The 24,545-nt window shown below is 47.8% G+C and overlaps 1 protein-coding gene across 2 annotated transcripts in view; it reads right to left on the bottom strand.

Annotated features, from left to right (window-relative positions):
- MYLK3 (myosin light chain kinase 3) overlaps positions 1-23,649 on the bottom strand; it is a 45,969-nt gene extending 22,320 nt beyond the window's left edge. The window contains exons 1-3 of one of the 2 annotated variants that reach the window (XM_080829500.1): positions 23,454-23,649; positions 5,377-5,467; positions 4,138-4,543 (exon numbers count right to left, since the gene is read on the bottom strand). In XM_080829500.1, coding sequence (XP_080685626.1) covers positions 4,138-4,543; positions 5,377-5,467; positions 23,454-23,471 — 515 coding nt within the window. In that variant the 5' untranslated portion in view covers positions 23,472-23,649. Of the gene's footprint in view, positions 1-4,137; positions 4,544-5,376; positions 5,468-12,145; positions 12,829-23,453 lie in introns of those variants that run through there. The other variant, XM_080829499.1, reaches the window with a different exon arrangement.
- Positions 23,650-24,545: the final 896 nt, after the last annotated feature.

Below are 24,545 nucleotides of genomic sequence, written 5' to 3'. Positions count from 1 at the left end.
AATCCAATCAAGAAATGGACAGAGGACATGAACAGACATTTCTGCAAAGAAGACATCCAGATGGCCAACAGACACATGAAAAAATGCTCCACATCACTCGGCATCAGGGAAATACAAATCAAAACCACGATGAGATACCACCTCACACCAGTCAGAATGGCTAAAATTAACAAGTCAGGAAATGACAGATGCAGGTGAGGATGCAGAGAGAGGGGAACCCTCCTACACTGTTGGTGGGAATGCAAGCTGGTGCAACCACTCTGGAAAATAGCATGGAGGTTCCTCAAAAAGTTGAAAATAGAGCTACCCTATGACCCAGCACTACTGGGTATTTACCCCAAAGATAAAAATGTAGTGATCCAAAGGGGCGCGTGCACCCGAATGTTTATAGCAGCAATGTCCACAATAGCCAAACTATGGAAAGAACCTAGATGTCCAGCAACAGATGAATGGATAAAGAAGAGGTGGTATATATATACAATGGAATACTATGCAGCCATCAAAAGAAATGAAATCTTGCCATTTGTGACGACATGGATGGAACTAGAGGATATTATGCTTAACGAAATAAGTCAATCAGAGAAAGACAATTATCATATGATCTCCCTGATATGAGGAAGTTGAGAGGCAACGTGGGAGGTTTGGGGGGTAGGAAAAGAATAAATGAAACAAGATGGGATCGGGAGGGAAACAAACCATAAGAGACTCTTAATGTTACAAAACAAACTGAGGGTTGCTGGGGGGAAGGGGGTAGGGAGAGGGTGATGGGGTTATGGACATTGGGGAAGGTATGTGCTATGAAGTGTGTAAACCTGGCGATTCACAGACCTGTACCCCTGGGGCTAATAATACATTATATGTTAATAAAAAAATTTAAAAATTTAAAAAAAAACACTCTGCCTCTTCCTCTGCCCCCCCACTCTCTCTCTCTCCTTCCCAGATAAATAAATAAATAAAATATTTTTTTTAAAAAATCAGCAACTAGTCATAGAGACTAGACTTCTCATTTCTCTTGAACAAATAGGTCTGGCTGTGTTGGGCATGTCTGCATAGCCGAGAAGTAGCTCCCCTTCCTGACAGACCCTGCTGTACCCTGGCAATGCCACTGGGCCCACTTCACAACCATTTTCATTACCCAGATGTTGCGACATTGGGTTTGGGACACCAGCTAGAGGTCAGGAAGGCCTTCTGAGCCCTGATGACTTTCAGAGGAAAGGACCTGACCCTGGGAGCCATTACCCCCAAGGGTTTAACACTCCCTCTCAGAGTTGCCCCTGCTGTGACTGCTCTTTACTGCTGGGGTCTATGTGTATTGGGGTGGGGGTGAGGAAGTGAGTGTCTGGCATGGACTGAGTCTCACGAGGGAGCCCAGCAGCCTCCTCTCTGGTCTTAGCTCTGGACCATGTTGCTGGACAACTTTGGACAAGGCCAGCATCAGCTCCCTCTTGTGTCAGACAGAGACGTTGCTACCTCACAGGAGTGCTGAGAGGCCACGAAGCGGGGAAAGCCCCAGAGGTCCCAAAATGAGGCTCAAGACGTCTGGTGCAGCTGCTATGGAAAACCCGCTGGTGGTTCCTCAAAAATTTAAAAATAGGACTACCTTATGACCCAGCAATTTCACTTCTTAAAAAAAGTATCCAGAAGAATTTATAACAGAGTCTCAAAGAGATAACTTGTACACCTGTGTTCATAGCAGCATTGTTCAAAACAACCAAATGTGGAAGCGGCCCACGTGTCCATCAAGGGATGAATGGATAAGCAAAATGTATAATATCCATACAATGGAACATTATTCAGCTTTAAGGAGGAATGAAATCCTGTTACATGCTACCACCTGGGTGAACCTCAAGAACATTATGCTAAGTGAAATAAGCCAGTCACAAAAAAAAAAGAAAGAAAGAAAGAAAGAAAAGAAAAGAAAGAAAAATCCTGAGTCCATTTGTACAATTCCACTTATATGTGGTATCTACAGTAGTCAAATTCAGAGGCAGAAAGTGCAGTGGTGGTGGCCAGATCTGGGGGACGCACAAGATGGGAGTTGTTTGATGGTTACAAAGTTTCAGGTTTGCAAGATGAAAGATATTTAACCCTCCTGCACTGTACACTTAACAAACGGTTCAGTTGGTAAATGTTACGTTATGTGTTTTTTCACCATGACCACCAAAAAAAAAAAAAAAAAAAAGTGAGGCTTTTCCCCAGCCATTGAAGGCCCGGCCCCCTCCCTGAGCTGCAGTCAGTCCTCTGAAAGCAGCACCTATTCCTGGATGCACCTGACTCGGTACAAGCCTGTCCACAGCCAGCCTTGGGCAGGAGGCAGCCGAAGCCGCACACGCCCTGCGCCCCTTGGGAGGAGTGAGTGTGGGTTGGTGATGACAGGGTAGGTGCAAAGGGTGGCATCCAAGCCTGGCTCGGGCCTCGTCTCTGCTGAGGGCCATGGGAACTGCAGGAAGCCAGTTGCTGGACGAGTATCCAGGTGGTCAGGTGACCAGCTGATTAAGCCAAGAGTCACTGCTGTCCCACTTGGTCTTCACACTGAGCAGGGCATGGGATGACCCCAACACACGGCCACGCATTCCCATGCCGTCGAGCGCCCAAGGCTTTCTGTCCTGCTGCTGCACGGTGCACCCCGGGGCAGGTGCTGCTGACCCCTTCCAGCACTGTGCTCCTCCACCTGCTGCTAGGGCCTTAGCAGCCTCAACACGGGCAGCCACGGCCCATCAGAGTAGATGCTTGACTTTAAACTTATCTTCTCAAAATATACTCATGTGCTAGCTGAGGACAGGCAGGTAGTGATGTCTCCACTTCCTGAGCCCCTTGGCAGGTCTAGTGCACCTGAAATTCAGCGCACAGCTAAAACTGACATAGAGAACTTTCCCCTCATGCAGAATCTTTTGGGGGCCCCTAACAAGTTCATGGAAAGTCCATCCCTATCCCTAGATCACATGTTTACAGACCTGACCAGGATCCAAGGAAGCCTACCAGGAATCCCTCCTTTTAGTTGGTTACGCTCTCCCAGAGGCTCTCATTTCCTTCCAGAACAAAGGCAGACAAATGATCTGGGCTTTTCTGCCAGTTGCCCTAGCACACAGACATCAGCTCCCCTCCCTGCAGCAGGCCTAGAGAAGCGATGGGGCTGTGTTACATATAAGGACAACCCGGGGCAGGTGCAGGAGGGCACAAGACCCCCTTAAGACAGGGAAGCACAATATACTTTCGTGGGCCGCCCTGGGGGCCCAATGCACTGTTCCACAGGGCTGGGGAACATAGGACTAGAGAGAGCTTGGCAGTCAGCAGCCTCTGGCTCTTCATTATCCTGCCCTGTGTCTGCTGAGGGCTGAGCGCTGGTCCAGAGGCTGTGTTCCGAGGGCACAATCCCACCTTCAGGACCCCAGGTATAATCGTCTTGAAAGCCCTACTGGATGGACTCAGCCTATACCAGCCTCCCTGTGAATCCCCATCCTTCTCTCCCTATCTTAGTATTGGGGACCTAATTAAATGCTGACCTGAGGATGCAGGGTGGTACAGTGGTTGGGAGCAGATTCTGAAGTCCAGAAACCTGGATTCAGATTTCAACTTTGTGAATCCCTAGCTGTATGGCCCTGGGCACTCTCAGGCCATTTCCTCATTTCCACACTTGCCTCCTGGGATGTTGTGAGAATACAGCAAGACGATGTCTGTGAAATGTGTGGCCAATGCCAGCTCCTAGGATTGTGCCGTGAGCCCCAGCTTGTAGCTATTATAACTGCTCTGAGAGCTGGTGGTTCTCAGCCCTGCTCTATATTGGAGTCATCCAAGGAGCTTGTAAAAAAAAAGACAGAGAGAGAGAGAGGGAGGAAGGGAGGGAAGGAAGAAGGAAGGAAGGATAGGCGAGCTGCACTCCAGACTGAATAAATCAGACTCTCTGGGCACTAGTATTTTAAAAATTGCTTTCAGGCAATTCTAATGAGCACCAGGTGAGAAACAGTGCTCTAAATTCCCAAAAGCAGTGCCTACGCCTTCTCCTGTCTTGCCCTCACGAAGCTAGCCAGCGCGGCAGACAGTGGGCACTCTATCCCAGTAGCTAGCCCCTTGGTCGTGCTCCCGCTGAGGGGTTGCCGTTAATTTCCTCCCTGCCCGGCATGGAGGAGCACCCCTTACCTGGCAGGCGTTTCTCCACCTCCATGAGCTGCCTTGGCTTGGGCTGGCAGCCCTGGAGTGAGCCTCATGCCTGCCTCTGAGGGCTGCGGGTCAGGCCTGCTGACAGACGATCCTTGGTCTGTACTGGGTAAAGCTTCCTGGCTGGTGGGAGCCTCACTGACCCTGTTGGATGCTGCAGACAATTCCAGGCCAGTCCCAGGGTTCTCAGCGAATGCTCCAGGAGCTTGGGCTTCCGTCTCCGGGTGCAGCGGCAGGAGGCCAGGGGGCACTTGGGCTGGGCCAGGAACTCCTTCTTCCTGCCCTGGTGGGGCCTCTGCTTGGGTGGGGAGGTCAGATCCTATCTCGGAAGCATTGACAGGGGTCAGCCTCTCCTCTGTCCCCTCTGGCAGGTTCGCCTTCTGGCTCTCTACAGGAAAATCAGCAGCATAAAAATGCATTTCTATATGGATGAGTCCAGCCTAAAGATACTGCAAAGGATATGCAAAGGCCATGCAGGGAAACATGTTTATAATAGGCAGACTGGAAACAACCCAAGTGACTAAGAGTAGGAGGCTGGTTGACTAAACCATGGCCCAACACCCAGACACTGCACAGCCATAGAAAATAGACACGAATATCTCCAGATGTGGCCATGGACTGACCTCAAGATATACTGTAAGTGGAAAAGAGCCAGGTGGAGAAAAGTGTGTCTGGGGTGCTTCTGTTTCTCTAGGAAGGGAGGATGTGTGTGTGTGTGTGTGTGCACGCGCGTGCAAACACGCACATGCAGGTGCATGTGTATAACCACTGATAACATGGCCTAAGGGACACAAAAAGAAAGACAAAAAATTTTGTGCATGGTTCCATATGCAAGGGAGGAAAAAAGATAGAAAAGCCAGACTTCTCTTAAAACCCCTTGTTTTGTCAACTTGACTTTAGAACCATGACTTTAGAACCAAAATTGTAAAAGAAAATGAAACTTGAATAAAAGCAATCCACAAAGATGTAAAGCAAAGTGAAATAGACCTGAGATTCAAGTTCGTGGCATAGCTTATGCAGAAAAGAGCTAGTCCAAGTGACTTAAAACAGCAATGTATAGTGGAATATATATATAAAGGATAAAAGAAAAATTAAAAAAAGGAAAAATAAAAGAAATTAAATAAAGTAAATAAATTTAAAAAGGAAAAAATAAAAAATATATTTTTATTCTGAAACCATTATGTGTGCAGCATGGAATGCAGCAAATAGGGTCCCACTCACCTTCCCAAGGCCCCCTGATCTCAGCTTGCACAGCTCTGGTGCTCAACGCATGCTTTGGCTTTGCTCCTTTCTCTTCCACTCGATCTTTGTTCTGAAAGAACAATCATCATCATCAACATCATGGTTCAGGCCACAGACATTGGCTGAACACCTACCATGTGCTTAAGGTAGAAGTATTTAGGTTACTTCACCTGGTCTCACAGTAATACTAGAAGATAGATATTGCTACTGCCATTCTAGAGATAAAGACACAAAGTCACAAATTCTTTCTAATGTGTCATTACATTGCCAGTAAGGGGAAGACCTGACTTGGCTTCTGAATGGATTGGACCTCAAAATACTTAGACCAGGGATGGAAGATAAATTTAAAGTGTCAATTCAGATCATTCAGTCATGGCTATTACAGTGCTGGCTTGGCTTGGATTCTAAAGTCAGATTGACCCATGCCTGTTTAGGGGGCTAGGGGCAAGGAGGAGGGTTGGAAGAGTGCCCCCATCAATTAATAATGCCTGCCAGGGAACTGGGTGCCTCCTACCGTCACCCCTTTGCTATACAGTAGCATGGCCGGAAGCACAACCTCTCTTGACTCTGGAGCCAGACCCTGCTGGGTTTAAACCCCATCTTTACCCCTCAGCCTCCCTTTCTTCATCTGTGAAATGGGGAGAATAATATTATCTGCTTTATAGAGTTAGTAAGAGGTTTGGGGAGTTGATCTGTGGAATGTCCTGACAAATGTGCCCAGCGCATGGTAAGTGCTCGGTAGCTCTAGGGATTTTGTCCTGCCTGAGACAGGGAGTGTTCTGTCTTCAAAGAGCCAACTGATTGAGGGACGGATCAAATGTGTAAGCCCAGAGAAGCTCTCGGCAGCTCTTCCTTTAACTCTGAGTGCTCTGTACCAGGCCAGTGTTCTTACTCCTGAAATGGTAGGAACATTCAGTATTTCTAAGTATAAATATTTCTATAGGACGTGACTCCTTGCTGGGTCCCTCTGGTGCTTCTAAAGGTTTTAAGACTTGGGTACAGCCTCTAAGACTCCTCCTGGTCCTTATCACAGCAGCAGGTCTGGTCAAGGCACTCACCCCTGAAGGCCCTTTCCCTGGCCTCAGCCACGGACGCCCCAACTGGGAGCCAAAATGAGCTTGAGACACATTTTATTTGGTCCACACAGCATTTTCAATTTTTAAATTTGTTATCAACACTTTAAATCTAGGAGACTTTTACATTAAAATTCTAAGTTCCCTTTTGGGGCTTAGGATTGTTCTCTATTCTGATTGTGGTGTATATACTTGTTGAACTGTATACTCACACGTACTTTGTGTGGTATGTGCCATTTATTGTATGTAAATTATGCCTTAATAAAACTGATTAGAAACAATTCTAAATTCTCTAAGATTCTCCTGAAAAAAATCTGAAGATCTGACAACTTTAAGCTCATGGCAAAAATCAACTAACTGGGGCACAAGTCCTCACAATTTTGGAATGCCTCCCCGGCACTGAGAAGGGTTGGTTCCACTGTTTTTCCTATGCTGTACCCACTTCTCTCAATCCTACTACCTGCTCATCCCTTTGGGATTCCAGCACACCAAGTTCTGTCCTTTTGAGGGTAACAGCACATGGGAACACCTAGCCTTGCACCTGGCATGTGCTAGGCACTTAATAAATAAACACCAGCTGTTGTCATCGTGATTAACACAGCGCCATCCATGTGACCCGGATCCCCTTACTCAGCAGAGACCGCTCCCTGGACCTCTTTCTGCAGACTCTGTCCTGCCACCCCCGGAGCTGGGGGAACTGGAAGCATTATCACGGGATGCCTCCTGTTGCACCCCAGTAGAGAGGGACTCGAACAAACTGTCCTTTGGCAGACCTTGTTGGGCTCAGCGTGTCCTCTCCCTCCCTCTGCTCTTGGTGTAGGTAGGCACACACACACACACACACACACACACACACACACACACACAGAGGCAAACACACACCCACACAGCTGCGTCATGCCTTCAGGGCTCATTCAGAGGAAGGAGAAGAGACCCTCGACACCATTCTAGAGGACTGGTGTCTCCTGAACAGCTTGCTTATGATTTGGGCCCAGGCCTGGCTGAGCCTGACCCTGTCCTTCAGGAGAGAGCACCTAGCTTTTAATAATCTAATTCATTGTTACAACCAAAATGACACCCCGCTGGGCACTTCAGAAAACCCAAGGAGGACCTTCACTAACTCCTGGCACCATTTTCTTTTCTTTTCTTTTTTCTTTCTTTTCTTTCTTTTTTGACCTCTTAAAAAATTTTTAATTCCAGTAGAGTTATTATATAGTGTTATGGGACACCTTGGTGGCTCAGTGGGTTAAGCCTCTGCCTTCAGCCCAGGTCATGATCTCAGGGTCCTGGGATCGAGCTCTGCATCGGGCTCTTTGCTTCCCCCTCTCTCTCTGCCTGCCCCTCTGCCTACTTGTGATCTCTCTCGCTGTCAAATAAATAAATAAAATCTTAAAAATATATATCTTGTGTTATGTTAGTTTCAGGTGTACAATATAATGATTCAAGGGGTGCCTGGGTGGCTCAGTTGGTTAAGCATCTGTCTTATGGGTCATGATCCCAGGGTCCTGGGACAGAGCCCCACATCGGGGTTCCCTGCTCAGTGGGGAGTCTGCTTCTCCCTCTCCCTCTGCCCCTCTCCTCCACTCATGCTCCCTCTCTCTGTCTCTCTCTCAAATAAGTAAATAAAATCTTTTAAAAAATAAAAATAAAAAAGCAAAACAAAACAATATAGTGATTCAACACTCCCACACATCACCCGGTGCTACAGAAAAATACAAAAGGTTTTAAATCTGTGAAAGATGCTGAAACTTCCATAAACAATGAATTCTGGAACACTGAAAAGAAATTTAAAGACAAATTTTTTAAAAAAGATACATTTAAAAAAAGTCAAAACATTAAAAAAAAAAAGATGCCGAAACTTCTAGTAAAAGAAATATAAATTAAAACTATAATGAGGTAGGTGTGCCTGGGTGGCTCAGTGGGTTAAAGCCTCTGCCTTCGGCTCAGGTCATGATCCCAGGGTCCTGGGATCGAGCCCTGCATTGGGCTCTCTGCTCAGCGTGGAGCCTGCTTCCCCCTTTCTCTGTCTCTGCCTGCCTCTCTGCCTACTTGTGATCTCTGTCTGATAAATAAATAAAATCTTTTTTAAAAAAGCTACAAGGTATATCATTCTATCTATTTCTTGTTATGTTTGATATTTTCCATAATGAAGAGTCTTAAATTTTTTATGAATTAAAGAAAAAGAATTAGCACTAGAAGGCATATAATCAGTTGTCTTATTTGAATCTTGATTCAAATAAACACACTATAAGGAAAATAAATCATAAGACAATTAGGAAAATTCGAACACTGACTTTGGTAACATTAAATTACTGTTTACTTTTTAGTCATGATAATGGTATTGTAATTACATTTTTTAAAAGATGACTTCTCTTCTAGATATAAATGCTAATGTTTGTGAAGGAAATGATCCAATGTCTCAGATTGGCTTCAAAATTATCTAGAGAGACGGAAGTCAGTGGGAAGAGATGCAATAACATTGGCCTCCTGTTACGGGTTTATAGGGTTCATGATACTAATCTCTATTTTTATAAATGTTTGAAATTTTTCATATAAAAAATTCGTATTTTGTTATGCTCCACAAATCAGTGAAACCATATGATACTTGACTCTCTCTGCTTGACTTATTTCACTCAGCATAATCTCTTCCAGTCCTGTCCATGTTGCTACAAAAGTTGGGTATTTGTCCTTTCTGATGGAGGCATAATACTCCATAGTGTATATGGACCACAACAAATAATATGGAGGACAGGGGTAGATGGAGTGGAGAAGGGAGTTGAGGGAAATTGGAAGGGGAGGTGAACCATGAGAGACTATGGACTCTGAAAAACAACCTGAGGGTTTTGAAGGGGCAGGGGGTGGGAGGTGGGGGAAACAGGTGGTGGGTATTAGGGAGGGCACGGATTGCATGGAGCACTGGGTGTGGTGAAAAAACAATGAATACTGTTATGCTGAAAAGAAATAAAAAATTAAAAAAAAAACCATAAAATCTCATTTGGGAATGAAAAAGGAAAAATAAATAAATAAATAAATAAATAATTTTAAAAAATTCTATTTTGCAAAAATTTTCAAAGTGTTTAAAAAAAAACAAACACATTCTCAGTAAGATCTCAGTTTTCAGTTCACCACACAGGCAAAGAATTAAAAAGTTGGACAATATGTTTTGTTTGCAAAAGGGGAGGCAACAAGCACTCGCATATGCTACTGATAGGAGACTAAACTGAAATAACTCCTTTGAAGATCAGTTTGGCTTTATGTACACAACTTTACCCTTTGGCTTCACCCTGCCACTTCTAGGAGTGTATGGTAGAGATAAGCTCACACTTCTGTGGATATTCACTGCACCGTTATTTATAATAGCTAAAAATGACAAATAATATAACCAAACAATGATGTGGGGCTGGTTAACAAATTAAGACACATCCCCCAACTGGGGCACACTACAACTTTAAGAACGAGGAAGCTTTCTATGTGCACATATGAAACAGTGCCCCAAATACATTAAGTTAAAAAAACAAATCAAGGCCAGAATAAGGTGATTAATATTTGAGTTAAAATCAAGAGGTGGTGCTTACAGATAAACAGACTCTGTCTGGGAGGTTCTGTGGGAAACAGGCACCTATAACTGCATGGGGAGGAGGGTGGTCCTGGGACCTGGGGGCTGAAGTAGGAGGAACACATACTCTTTATAACACATGAGGCAGGGGTGCCTGGGTGGCTCAGTGGGTTAAGCCACTGCCTTCGGCTCAGGTCATGATCCCAGGGTCCTGGGATCGAGCCCTGCATTGGGCTCTCTGCTCAGCTCGGAACCTGCTTCCCTCTCTCTCTCTCTCTTTGCCTGCCTCTCTGCCTACTTGTGATCTCTCTGTGTCAAATAAATAAATAAATAAATCTTTATAACACATGAGGCAGACGCTTAACTGCTTAGCCATTTGAGCCCCCCAGGCGCCCCCCATGATCATCTTTTACCACATGCATATCTCATATCACAGTAACTTTCTTTAAAGTTGAGGTTGATGGGATACCTGGGTGGTTCAGTCAGTTAAGCGTCTGACTCTTGATTTTGGCCCAGGTCATGATTTCAGGGTTGTGAGTTCAAGCTGAGTGTGAAGTCTGCTTAAAATTCTCCCTCTCTCTCTCTCTCTCTTTCTCTCTCGGGGGCCTCGGTGGCTCATTGGGTTAAGCTTCTGCCTTCGGCCCAGGTCACGATCTCAGGGTCCTGAAATCAAGCCCCTGCATCCGGCTCTCTGCTCATCAGGGAACCTGCTTCCTCCTCTCTCTCAGCTTGCCTCTCTGCCTACTTGTGACCTCTCTCTCTGTGTCAAATAAATAAATAAAATCTTAAAAAAAAATTCTCGGGGTGCCTGGGTGGCTCAGTGGGTTAAAGCCTCTGCCTTCAGCTTGGGTCATGGTCCCGGGGTCCTGGGATTGAGCCCCACATTGGGCTCTCTGCTCAGCAGGGAGCCTGCTTCCTTCCTCTCTCTCTGCCTGCTTCTGTGCCTAATTGTGATCTCTGTCAAATAAATAAACAAAATCTTAAAAAAAAAATTTTTCTCTCTCTCCTTCTGCCCCCCCCCTCACCTCACCTTCTCCCCCTTTAAAAAAAAAATAAATAAATATAAAGTCCAGGTTGCTTATCAGTGAAAAAGCAGAAGGTCATAACTCCCCTGCAGGCAAGACTCATAGGAGAGGTGCAAAAACCAGGGAGCTGGGTGGGGGAGGGGCATACCTTGGCCAAGGCTGTAGGGCAGGGGTGGGGGAAGGGGTCAGCAGGGTGAGCTCTGGCCTGGCTGGGGATGAGGAAAGAAGGCACACTCCTGAAGCCTTGCTCCTGTGAAAGCCTCGGAGCTGACACAGAGTCAAGCACAGCCTCCTGTAGACCCCATCTTATCTCTTGCCAGAGGTTGGTGGATAACTATAGTGATCTGAAATGGTGGCTCCAGCCGTCTGAGGGTTGCTGAGTGGCTGACTCTTAGCTGTTCCCTCCCAAACAGTGTTGCCTCCATACACCACACACATAAACACACACACACACACACACACACCCCAGCCAAACTTCCATTAGCCAGCGGGTTTGATTATGCAATCCTAGGGAACAGCCGCTCCCAGAAATGCCACACCCCACCCCCAGGCTCCGGCTCCTTCATGGCCTGTGTCCCCCAGGGGTCACTGTCAACACTCATCTTCCAACAAGCAGCTGCACACTCCGCCCACTCTGGGACCCAGCACAGGTTGGGGACAGGAAGGGGAGGGTTCTAAAAGGGAGGTTCTGTTGGGGCAAACTGGCTCCCACCTGTTTCTCACTCTAGGTGTGACAAAACAGAAAGGAACACAAAGAAGTCACTAGTACATCCAGTAAGCTTCACTGTCCTCCTCTCCCTAATGACCCATTTACCCCCACTTCTAGGTGCTCTGAAGCTGCCCAAGGCCCCGCAGACCTTAATGAGGCACTGCTTCTTCCTTTCCCTAGGAAGAGCAGCCTGTCTGGAAATCTACCTGTGACCGTTAAGGTTCAGTCTCTTCTCTTCCCCATCAACACGTCATGCAGATGGCACAGGAAGGAAACAATAGTTCCTGGTGCTTCTAAACCTAGCCGTCTGGCTAGCGTCCCCACCAGGACCACTGGGTCTCCCTTTCAGCCAGAAGGGTACAGGGGTAAGGAAGCAGGAACCAACCTCCAAAGGGCCATCAGCCAGGCTTCCTTTCCTCCAGGGGACACTCCCTTGCATGATGAAATCCACCACCTTCGAGTTCTGGAACACGGCCCCCACCAAAGCTATGGCCTTGTCCACAGCCACTACCATCCTGAACAGGGCTTCAAGCCTGGCGCCATGCTGGGCAGCCTCCTGCCGCACAGCCCTCACCAGCTCCAGGACCTCCGGCCACCCAGCCTGTGAGTCAGCTGGAGGAGTGTGGTCAGCCCCACCCGGGCCCAGAATCTGAGAGGTCTCCAGCCGGTGTAGGCCTTGCTCCAGGTGGCCCATTCCTTGGTACACACATTGCAGTTTCTCCGTGACATCTTCTTGGAAATGCAAGAGTTTGTCAACCTTCTCATTTAGCACATTAAGCTTTTTGTCCATGGTGGTTAAGCAGGCCTTGCCTGACACCGGCAGCCCTCGGGTCTCCAGGCCCTCCTTGGAGGCTCCGGACATCCTGATGCAGGCTTGACAAGGGCGAGCAATCAGAAGAGCCTCAGACTCCTGGCTTTTACTTGGGCAGTGGTACCTGGCAGTTCATTGTTCTTGACAGCTAACAGTCTCGCCCTGCAGCGCCAACCCACACAGACCCTCTGGGTGGTTTAGGGAGCCCAGGGAACCAGCCTCTCTCTGAGCCTTCGCCTTTGCTTATCTCCCGCTCTGCCGTGGCCGTGAGTGACAGGCTGGGTTTGGCAAGGCGCTTCTCCTTGGGGCCCTTTTGACATCATGGCAGCATTTGACATTCCTCTCTGAGAGGGTGCTGATGGGCAAATATTTTAAGAATCTGCCCAAGGCAGGCAGGGGTTTGGATAGTTGAAATGAAAGGTTAGAAGAAAGGGGGTCCTTTAGGTAATGAACCAGAATGCTGGACTTTACAAGGGGCCTCAGGGATCCCAGGGCAGAGTAAGACCTTTAGCAGCCCAATGCTCTGTGGTGCACGCGGTATCCCGCCTGCCCCAAACACTGAATTCACAAAGAAAAGACTAAAAATAAATGTGAGGCCATTCTGACTTTTGCCATGATAAAAGTTTTGATGCTTCTGCAAATTAAAAACAAATTTCTGGTGCCCCTACTTTGCAGGTGCCCCCAAATAAGTGTTTGGGCTGCCTGTGGGGGTGTATCTTCAGGTCCCTCCCCACAATGGGCCCTCAGTCACTAGCTGCTTGTACCTAAAAAAAGAAGTGAGGGAAAATGGCTTAGGCTACTCGCCAGGTGCCATCCCTCAGGTCATGTTCCTCACAGATCCCTCTGGAGCACAGCTGCCAGGGGTCTCCTGCTACCCCCCACCCCACCCCACCCCCCATGCTGCTCCTCCAGCACTGACCACACACGCAGGTGTAGGGCACCCAATCTCTCTACGCTTAAACAGACATAGTAGCAGCCTACAGGGCAAGGGGGACTGTGTTTCCTGTAGTTTCCAAACGTTTTAGCTTCAAAACCCTTGGTTCAAATGGAACTGTTACAGAAGCATCGATAAATAAAGCAGACAAAGGAGATGCTCAGGCTGACACTGAGGTGGGGCACCAGGAGGCACCACAGAGTCCCTAGGCTGCTGGGGAGCAATTGATTGATACCATTTTCTTCCAGGTCCTCCTACAGAGAAAGTTAAGGGAGAGGGAATTCGTCCAAGGTCACCCCAGCACAAGGCCTCCTGAGGCTAACAAGGCTTTGTCAATGCTGGCCCCCGTGGTGTGGGGGCAGGGAGGTGTCTTTAGTGACCTGCTGAGTTTCCTCCTTCTGAATAAAAGCAATCATGAGAATAAACTTTGACCTGGAAATCTGACATCTGAAAACACCCTTAGGTCATTTTGCTATTTTAAGCTACAGGGGACTTGCAAGCACGGGGTGCCAGCTATACAAGTGCAGCTTGACCACCCACCCCTAACTACCCGTTGCACTGCCGGGATAGCTGCCCTCAGCAGTCCATGTAGAAATCCAGACCCATTTCTGGGGCACAGTCCTGGGTGTCAGTGGCAGAATGGCCTGGAGCATGCTCAAAAGAACCCTGGTCTCTTAGAGCAATGTGATTTAAAACAAACACACAAATAAACTCTCCTTGGAAAAGGAAATTTGGGGAACGCTGTGCTCCAGCTCCTCCCGGAAATTCACAATGCCCCTCCATGGACCTCATCTGCCAAAGAAAGAAACCAGCACCTGACCAAGGAATCCCTCCTTCCCCCGCACCTAGCTCCTCATACCGCTCTGTGGGACTAGGGGTCCCTGGATCACTCTTTGGGAAGCGGCAGCCTAGAGAAATCTCTGGGTCTAACACCAGCTCAATGTCTGCCCTACAGCAGGTAGGGGTAATTGAAAGAGACAGACCAGCTTCCCGAAGGGAGTTTCCACCAGCGTGAACCACAGGCAGCTGCTGCAGGGACCTTCTGAGCAGCCTGCATCCAGTCAAGCCTGGGCTTAATAAAGCCTGGACACAGATCTTGAAAGTCCAGCTGAACCCAAAGAAAAACAAATATCCCAGACACACATCTATATTGAAAGCTAATTATTTAAATTACAAAAGGATTTGTCCCAGGTCTCCCTGAAGCAACAAGGGGTTGCAAGTCAGCTGGTATTGTAGAAATGTGGCTGCTGCATTCGCCACTGTTCTAGAACCCCCTTGAAGTTTCCTGAGCCCATAACAGTCATTGGGCTTGCCTCAGTCCCCCAGTGCACCAACATGCCTGGCAAGTGCGGGGTAGTCAATACAACCGTACGGAAGGAATGAGCTAAGGGGGGCCCCGGCTGAGCAGGAGGCTGGACTAAGTTTCGGGAGACGTGTGGAAGGGGGAGACTGCAGCTAGGGTTTCCCAGAACAAAAAAGTACAGGGCAGAACACCTTGACAATTCCCAGAAGTAAGCTCTGGGACCTTCTGAGGAAAAGTTCGAAATATGCCAACAGGCGAAATCCTTGAGGCTTCTTTGATGATAAGGAGCAGCCAGGAGGACCAGCTTTGAATCCCTTACATTTCTCTGCTTAGAGGAGAAATGAGTTCTGTGAGGGCTGAGGCATGGCTTCTCTCCAACTCTCCCTGATGTACAGGACACAGCAAGAACCATGGGCAATTCTTTTGGGGGCAATGGTGCCTGCCCAGAGGAGAGGAGAGGCATCCCACCCCTCGAGCCAAGTGAACACAGACCAGAGAAGAGGCAGTGCTGCTGGATGGGTACAGAGTAGCAAATCCGATGACACTTCATCTTTCTTGGGTGAAGACAGGACAGCTGATGCACTCCCAGAAAAACACAGACAGACCTCTGTTTGCCATAGGCTGGGATCAGCCTGCACTGAACCCAAGACTCCTCCCTGGCCTTTCTGGTGACAGCTGGTTTTCCCTGTACAACCCCAGAGGCACTGTGGACCCTGAGGCCCCAGGTGGACTAAGAGGGGAACAGAAATGCAAGGCTAAGGAGTCCACTCCAAAGCAGTGACTCTCCCCCTTCTCCACCTCTGCACAGAACAGGCACAGCCAAGAGAGGCCCCACTCTCCCTGGAGAAGAGAGGTCTGTTTCTGGAGAAATTCGATGGTCCATAATACAACAGTTCTATATGCTGGTATGGGCGATCCCTGGGATCCCCTCATCTGATCATCCTCAACAAGCCAGCCAGTCAACAAGCTTCAACCTCTCACCCAGTTTTTTGTGCCTTATTCTGAAATATGCACATTAAGAAATGATCGCCAGGTAGTCAAACAAAGCCCCCGTGATGAAAAGGAGAGTCCCCCAAAACAGAAACATAACTCTGGAGAAAACCCAGAAAACAAGAAACAGAAGAAACAGCAGAAAGTTTCAAAAAGCCTGTCGTTAGTCGCCACGGGAAAGTGCAAAAGGCTACTCCACCCATTAAAAAAGAAGGTGTTATGGGGAAAGAACAGGCATAGAATAAAAGAAAGGTCTTGAAAATTAAAAGGATGTGGGTTAAAAATTTTAAATCCAATACGGAGATGAGAAAATAAAGTTAAGATAATATCCCAGAGGGGCACCTGGGTGGCTCAGTGGTTTAAAGCCTCTGCCTTCGGCTCAGGTCATGATCTCAGGGTCCTGGGATCGACCCCCGCATCGGGCTCCCTGCTTGGCGGGGAGCCTGCTTCCTCCTCTCTCCCTCTCTGCCTGTCTCTCTGCCTACTTGTGATCTCTGTCTGTCAAATAAATAAATAAAATCTTAAAAAAAAAAAAGATAATATCCCAGAAAGGAGAATTAAAAGATGGTGATGCCTACCTAGGGAGAGAAGAGATGATAGACAATGGACCCAACCCCATATTTAGTTCACTGGAGTTTCAGGAGGGGAAATGAAAGAGGGAAGGAATTTATCAAAGAAATAGTACAGTCATTATGCAATTTTAGAACACAGGGATAAAGAGAAGATTACAAAGCTCCCCAAAACCTGAAAGAAAAAAAAAAACACATACCAAGGAACTAGACTCAGGATGACATCAGACTTCTCATCCTAAAAACAACTGGCCTCTGGAATACAAGCAGGACGTAGAATTCTAGGTTAGAGATTTGAAGACACTGCATCTTTGTCAGAGGACAGAAGGAAGCATTTTAAGACTTGCAAAGATGTAAAAAATGTAAGCACTCTTTGAAAGAGACACTAAAGTGATTTATTTTTCAGTAAATAGCATTCACGGAATATTGCTCACACTATGATGCCATAATGGGGCCAACGCTTCACAGAGTTAAAACAGCGATGTTGTAAGGATGGGGGAAGGAGGGGGGGGAGAGTGACAAAGCTGAATCGTTTCTCGTCATAGGAAGCACACAGATCTGGTACAAAACTGATGAGGAGGAGCGCAGAGGCAAATGCCAGGAGAAAGAGCTGAAAGGCGGCCAGTGTTTGCGCAGGGAAGCAGGACGGGAAGCAGGTTTTGCAGAGGTCCGGGTACCGCATGCGAGGGGATGTGAATATTTATAACAAGTTTGCATCATGCCACAGTGAGGGTCTTGTTCTAACAGAATCAGAGATGACCATTTTCTGAGAGATGGAGTCCAGTGGCGTATCTTGAGGAAAGGATGCTTCTCTACTTCCCATGAAAGGGCTGTAGGGGCCAGCTGCATACATGGAACTTCCTTAACCTCTCTGAATGCAGCTTCCCTCATCTCGAAAGGGGGCACATGATGGTGCAGTAACCACAGGGCTGTTTGGGTCCCCATGTAAGTGAAACACCTAGCATGGGACCTGGCACATGGTAAGTCCATGAAAACAGGAGACAATCGAACTCACTAGCCCTCACCCATCCCCCACTCCAGATGGTCAGCTAATCAGCCAACAGGACAGCAGTGTGTGGAGCCACCTCACTGCGGGGTGGGGGCAGGGGGGAAAGGAGGCATCTCCCCAGTCCTAAATCAGCCCCCAGGTGCCCGGCCCATCCAGGCCACCGCCCTTGTGGGCACCATCAGCTGATGTGCACTCACAAAGTGCCACCCTGTCCTCCACGAAGCCGAGCTTATTCAGAAAAGGAAATCAGAGATGAAACAGAACCCCGGAAAGCCTCACTGGGTTCAACGCAGACAACTTAGGGGTTAGCAGCCACCGGGCCTTGTGTGCCCACTACACCCTGCGTTATCTGGGGGAGGCCCACACTGACCGTCCCCAGGCTGTACCCATCAACCAAAGCTTCCTGCTGACTGAGGTTCTTGGTCCAAGAGGACCTACGTCTGGGGAATAATTGTCACCAAGGCTCCCTTAGTCCCATGACCCTAACAATTGTCCCTGAGGGCTCCTACTTCAAAGCAGACCCGCCTGGAGCCGCGCTTACCGCAAATATCTGGATGTAATCTGACGCCCGCTGCTGGCCTCTGGCGCTGGGACTGTGAAGTACCGGAGTGGGGCACAGAGTCCCCATCCTGGGGCTGCAGCCACGGTGCCAACTCAGTGTTTACTCTGCCTGGAGATGCCCAGCAGCCCGGAGTACTGGGAATGAGGTGGGCTGGCTGGCCAGGGAGATTTCTCCAGAACTCAGGCAGCAGCGATAAGCCTGGCATTTCCGCTTATCTCTGACCCTGCCCCAGGCCCCAGAGGCATCCAGAGGCTTCACTCAATTATCTGGTTTGCGAGGCGGTATCTGCTTCCCAGGGGCCTACTTCCTGCATCACTTAGTGAAGTGTCCAGTTGTGAAACAAACACTGTGTGGTCCAAGGAGGGAGGAAAGAAGGGAGGGGGCCTAGGGCAGAACTGACTTGCTTTCAAAACCCAGAATCATGGTATCAGAGCCCAGGAGATGAGCTGGGAATCACTGCCTTCAGGCAGCCCTCTGGGATAGAGGAAAGCCCCGGTCAGCCAGAATGGGCTGGTGGCCCGCTTTTCTTCACTGGGGCTGCTTGCACGGCTGGGAACCTCGTCGGTCATCTCCAGGCCAGGAGGGTCCAGCCGTTGCCTCTGCAAGTAGAACTATTCAGGAAGCAACAAAGACTCACTGTGCCCCAAGACTGCAACATGTTGCAGTAAGGGAGAAGACAAGACCTACAGCTCCTGCCAGATGAGGTACCGGCTCCAGCTCCGCTCTCTCCAGCCGGGGGCCTCCCTGTTCAGATCTTCCCAGAGCGCCACGTGCGAGGCTGAGCCCTCCATACACCCTGGTGCACACACACGCATACACAGACACACACAGATGCTTGCACATACCCATCACTTAGTGCCCCTTGGGAGACTTGAGACCTCCACACACTGGCGCACACACACGCACACACACACAGATTCTTACACATACCCATCACTTCAGGACCCCCACTTACCTGCCCACACACACAGGAATCAGACAAATGTCACACAATGCTTTTACTATTAGCTTCCTCTTCTGAGTGTAACCTGTGCTGAGACAGACCCTGTGCTGAGCATTTTTTTTTAAGATTTTATTTCTTTATTTGACACACAGAGAGAGATCACAAGTAGGCAGAGAGGCAGGCAGAGAGAGAGGGGAAGCAGGTTCCCTGCTGAGCAGAGAGCCCGACACAGGACCGATTCCAGGACCCTGAGATCATGACTTGAGCCAAAGGCAGAGGCTTAACCCACTGAGCCACCCAGGCACCCTGTGCTGAGCATTTTTAGCTGCAGCATCTTACTTAAACTTCACTACATCCCTATAGGGTAGATTACTATTTGTCGTTCCCATTTTACAGAGGGGATTAATCTAGAAATTAAGTGGTTCACCCAAGGCCACCCAGAAAGCAATGGAGCCAGAATTCCAACCCCGTGGTTATAACTCACACAATCCTGCCACTTTTGGAGATGGGAGGGATCTCAGAGACCACAAGGGTCAACTCCCTCAGTTTGAAGACAGAGAATTTGAAGCGCAGAGAGGGGAAAGGACTTTCTGAAGGTCACACAGTAAGTCAGTGGCAAAGACAGGACAGGATAGCAAAAACTGTCTCCCTCAGAGTGGCTGTGGAACTCCTGCCCCACTCTCTGGGTTCATGAGGGGTGTGTGTGTGTGTGTGTGTGCGTGTGTGTGTTCATGCATGTGTGTGTACATGTATGAGTGTGTGTGTCATGCGTGTGTGTAGTCAGATTAGTTTCTGTCCCACAGGCTTGACTCTGTGGAAATGAGGAGGGGGTGAAGGGGCTCGGGCTCCCAGGTACCATACTGGATGCTTATTCTTTCATAGAAAAATATCTACACCTTGTCTCACCTGGCTATCTAGAGAGATACTAAAACAACAGCCATCAGTCTGCCAAGATGAATCCAGGAACTGCGCTTAGGAACAAAACCAAAGTCAAGCTGGCCTCTCTGAAGAAGCAGAGAGGGAAATGACAGCTACATGGAGCCTGGCCTGGGCTTGAGGGGTCCCCTGCAAGCTCTCAGGTGGCCGGTAGGTTTGCCCCCAGCATGTCCCTATCTTCTGTGGCCGACATTCCTACCCTGGCTTGAAACCCTTCTATTTGGTCAATTCCTTTCCCCCATGCCTAGTCAACATTGTTCCCTGCCTAAACAAGGGACCAGCCTGAAAACACTAGAGAAGAACAAAAAAGCACCCTCAGGAGCCAAATCCAGACCAGTACCCATTCATTTGTTCCTTCATTCATTCAGCACTTACTGGGCAACACTTGTTAGGAAATGATAAAAGCACTAATATTTATTGAGCACATCTTTGTGTCAGGCACTGTGCTACAACTTTATATAAATTACCTTTTGCCCTTCAACATTATAAGAGGAAGGGACTATTATCCCCATTTCACAGACAAATAAACTGAGGTTTGAGCCACTTTCCAAAGTCAGTGTAAGACCCTGTATATAAATGCAGGCAGCCAGCTTCGGAGTCAACTTACAACTGCAAGGAGTCTAACTAAAACATCTTCTGTCTAGAACCCGGCTCTGTCTCTGGGGGGCTGCCTTTGCCAAGTACTAATTCAGAAACGTAATTGTATGTGCAAGTTGGAATCAGGCCAACCAGTTTCATACCAAGACGTTGCATTGCTGGTCCTTCTACCAGCTCACACAGCAAGACGTCACCACCTGCAAAATACTTTGACATGTGCTCACATTTACACTCATGTGAGGCAGATGGATTATAGCCCCCATCTTCCCCATGGAGAGACTGAGGCTCTCACTGTGAGTCTATGCCACTTGGGACCTTGGACTTGGCTCTATAGCTCTAGGGCCTGTGTCCCCAGCAGGGCAGGGTTTCTGGACCCCTCCCCACCACGACACACACATACACACACACACACATCATTCTGGGGCCCTGACTCACCTGGCTTGACTGGGAGGAATCAGAGAAGGGGCTGCAGGCCTTTGATAATAGCTCACTTTTCTGAGCCTTACCAAAAGCAGACCCTGTGCTAAGCAATTAGCTGCAATATCTTATTTAAACCCCTTGATTGTGCCAATGCTTGTGAGCTCAGAGCTCTGGTTGTGTTGTGGGAACTCAACAAATCTGTGCGGGAGCAAAGTTAACACCTCAGAACAACGGAGAAAGGGAGAAAGTCACTAACTCCTTGACTCAAAGGATGTAGGGTGTAATGGGACAAAATCGGAAGCTCTGTCAGTATTTTCAGCCTTCCCGTATCTGATAAAAAGAATTCCTTCTTCATCTGCTCAAATTCTCCCCTCTCACTCTAGCCCTACCCTCTGAGGAAAGACTGGTTTCGGGATTTTTGGTGTCAAATCTGACACCAAATCATTTCGGTGTCAAATGAGTGGTAAGATGTGACCTGAGGTCTGGAAGGCTGGATTTAGCTGAGCTGGGGAGCAAAGCACCAAGAGCAAAAAAAGAAGGGGAGAGATAGATAGCATGCAGAGAGCAGCATTTGGCGTTGCAGAGTGGAGACTGGGGACAGTCTCAAGATGCAAGAGAACGGGAGTGAACAGAAGGGAGGGTTTGGGAAACCGTCTGCTGCAAGACAGAAATGCTCACCAGGGACCATGAGTAGGAACAGCATAGTGGCAAGGCTCCCGTGGCCCCAGCTCTCTGTGGAAACTCAGTCACATGGTGTTAACTAATTCAGGTATAAGAGGGAGGCAAAAAAATTGGGAAAAAATTTGGCAAAAAGGGAAGATTTCATGGAGGAAATGGGACTTGAGTTGAGCCTTGGTGAATGGGTGAGATTTGGGGAGGCCAAAGAAAGGGCAGTTCTTGTGAGGACTCAGAGTGAAACAGACCTCCTGATAGAGCCTGGGAGGTGGGAGTGACAGTGCATAAGTTAGCCTCAGGTCAGGAGGTGTCAACGGAGGCCCAGATGATTCAGCAGGCAGGACCCCAAAGAGAGTAGACACAGAAAATCAGACAGAGACATTCAGACCCAAGGCAGCAAAATATAGGAACAACAATCCTATGGAATGTTTTTAGGTAGGAAATAACACGATTAAATTAGTTAAAATTAATTAATTGGTTAAATTAAGTAATATTCCATACATCAGGAATGTATGGAATAACTACTGAGGAGTGGGGAACAGACTCAGAGAGGACACAAAGCCACTTTGGGGATTTGGGAGATGTTTTATATCCTGAGTGGAAGTCAGTCACACCGGAGTGTGCATGTGTGCATACCTGTCTGCTGTATTCCATAGGCTATAAGATTTGTGTTTTGTACTGTATGTAAGTTATGCCTTAGTCAAGTTCTGCTAGCATGAAAATAAGGGGGTGGGGAGGGGAGGCTAATGCACCTGACAGCAGGGTGCAAATGGATTGGAAGGGCATAGGATCATCATCCACACAGCAGCTAAAATCAGCAAGTGTTTACTAGTTCTGGGGTGTACGCTGTTGCCAAAACACGGGACTGCTAAGGAAGTGGAGTGACATCTGCGAGAACAAGTCTTTGAAAGTCTTTGAAAGCAAGGGCTGCCTAAAGCTCTAAGGTCCTCATTCCCTGCACAGCCTCTAGCCTGCAAGAGAAGCAGGACCCCTCCCCGCCGCAGAGACTTGAAGGACTTACGATGCTCTCCCTAGATCCACTAGGGGAAGAGTTCACCCCAAAAACAGGTCGTAAAACAGCTGGTACATACATTAGAATCCCATGCTTGTTTGAAATCTACCTATGTGCCAGTATGGTGAATTCTGCATGAGAGAATTATAGATGATCTTTATTTTCCATATTGCTTTTATGTAATTATTCTAAATTTTTTAATGTGTATTATTTGTGTTATTAAACAAGTTTGGTTTTCTATAATAGTCACCTTTTACGTGGACCCATAGGAATTACTAGAGAGACAATATGCACCAGAGAGGGGTTTAATTAACCAAGAACAGAGTCATAGACTCCCTCAGGTCCTTCCCCGACAGAAAACAACATTTAAGAACCTTACAGGGAGGTCTGAGATCAATTGCTTAGCCTTAAATGAACAGAACGCAGGCGGTATAACAGGTTCGGAAGGACTCCTCAGAAACAGCAAACCCCGGGTGGGAAGAGCAACAAGTCCTCTTCGCACTTTGTTTTTGAAGCAGATTTTTGGCTCGTTGCAACTTGGAAACAAAAGTTCCAGACTCCACGTGCAACTCAGAAACTACACAGTGAAAGTAACTTGGGGTTTGTTTGTTGTTTGTTTTTTTTTTTTTTAGAGAAAAGTTGGCAAACATTTGAGAACAATCCCCAGCTACAGCATTCTCAAAAGGATCGAAGGACCTGTAAACACTCATCACAGCAATAAGTTCAGATGCGGTTCTGAAGTCTGAATTATACATGCAGCTCCCCAAACCTGCACAAAACCAAAGACAAATCCATGCATCTAAAACTGTTAGCTTTTATTGTAACTTGTTTGGTTTCGATCAGACTCTACAGGTGTTTTCCGAAGGGTCTACGTGCCTCTAATACACCTGCTAAAAGCACAAACACACAGGAAGTTTATCATCTGCACTTACATACCACCTTCCATCCATGGATCCCAAGTGGTCTGTCAGAAATATTGTTTTCCTAAGTCCCCAGTGAGATGTGTAAATATTGTTGCCTCCATCTCATACTCAGATAAACTTAAATATGTGGGCAGTTAAGTGGCTTGTCAACGGTTATAACCCAAGACAAAATCCTTGCAAGCCGCCCTCTGGTCTCCCTTCCTCTGCCGACTGTCCCTTTGAGCTTTCTCGTTGGCCCTGGCTTAAATCATGCACGCAGGCCATTGTTTCCCTGGTGATGGAGGTGGCGTTCTATTTCCTGCCCTGAATTTGGCACCGGGCCCCCAGCTACAACGCATTTAGCCACAAGTGCATCAGCCGTGCGTGAGTGGGGACAGCTTGGCTCCTTGGAAACCTAAGTGGCGTGTGTCAGCTGGCTCCAGCCCACCGAGAGCCACTCCAGGCCATGCTGCTAACTCCTCCATCATTAGCCCAGAGCAACCCACAGTGCAGGCATGATGTCTCTCAGAGCAGGGTGAACAAATGGAGACAGCTCAAAGGCAGAGGCTCCGGCCCCGCTCCAGCGCAGCCCTCAGGGAAAAATGATCCATAGCTCTCTGGCACCCAGGCCCTTAGACCAGTACGGCCCAAGCTGCGCTCCTTTCTATGGACAACACAGCAAAGTGTGATGGCTGTCGATTACATTCCTCGATAGGCAACTGAATTTACATTTCCAATTCCCAGTTGCACTGCTTATTCTTATGTTTCATTCATTAATTAATGTGTCCTGGAATGACCATTCAGAATCAGATCCAGAAAAATAGGAAAGTTGTTGGGGCACCTGCCAGGGGACAAGTGACCACTTGAAAAGCACATCTCTGATGGTTGCAGTCACTCTTAGAAATTGGGGGTGGAAAAATTTTTTATGGTCAGTAAATGCCATATATTTTAACTTTAAGTTAATTTCAACTTCTTTGCCTCTCAAGTGTCTTGTTAACCTTACAGGATGGTATGTGCATCATATGAACTAGAGGCTGAATTAGTTGCCTTTCTTCTCATATGCTTCCAAAGCACCTCATAGGTGTTCCTATCAGAGCCCATTGCTAATAATAACACCTAATC

This window comes from Martes martes, assembly GCF_963455335.1.
Source record: "Martes martes genome assembly, chromosome: 17".
NCBI lineage: Eukaryota > Metazoa > Chordata > Mammalia > Carnivora > Mustelidae > Martes > Martes martes.
This window is presented reverse-complemented; position numbering and strand designations above follow the sequence as displayed.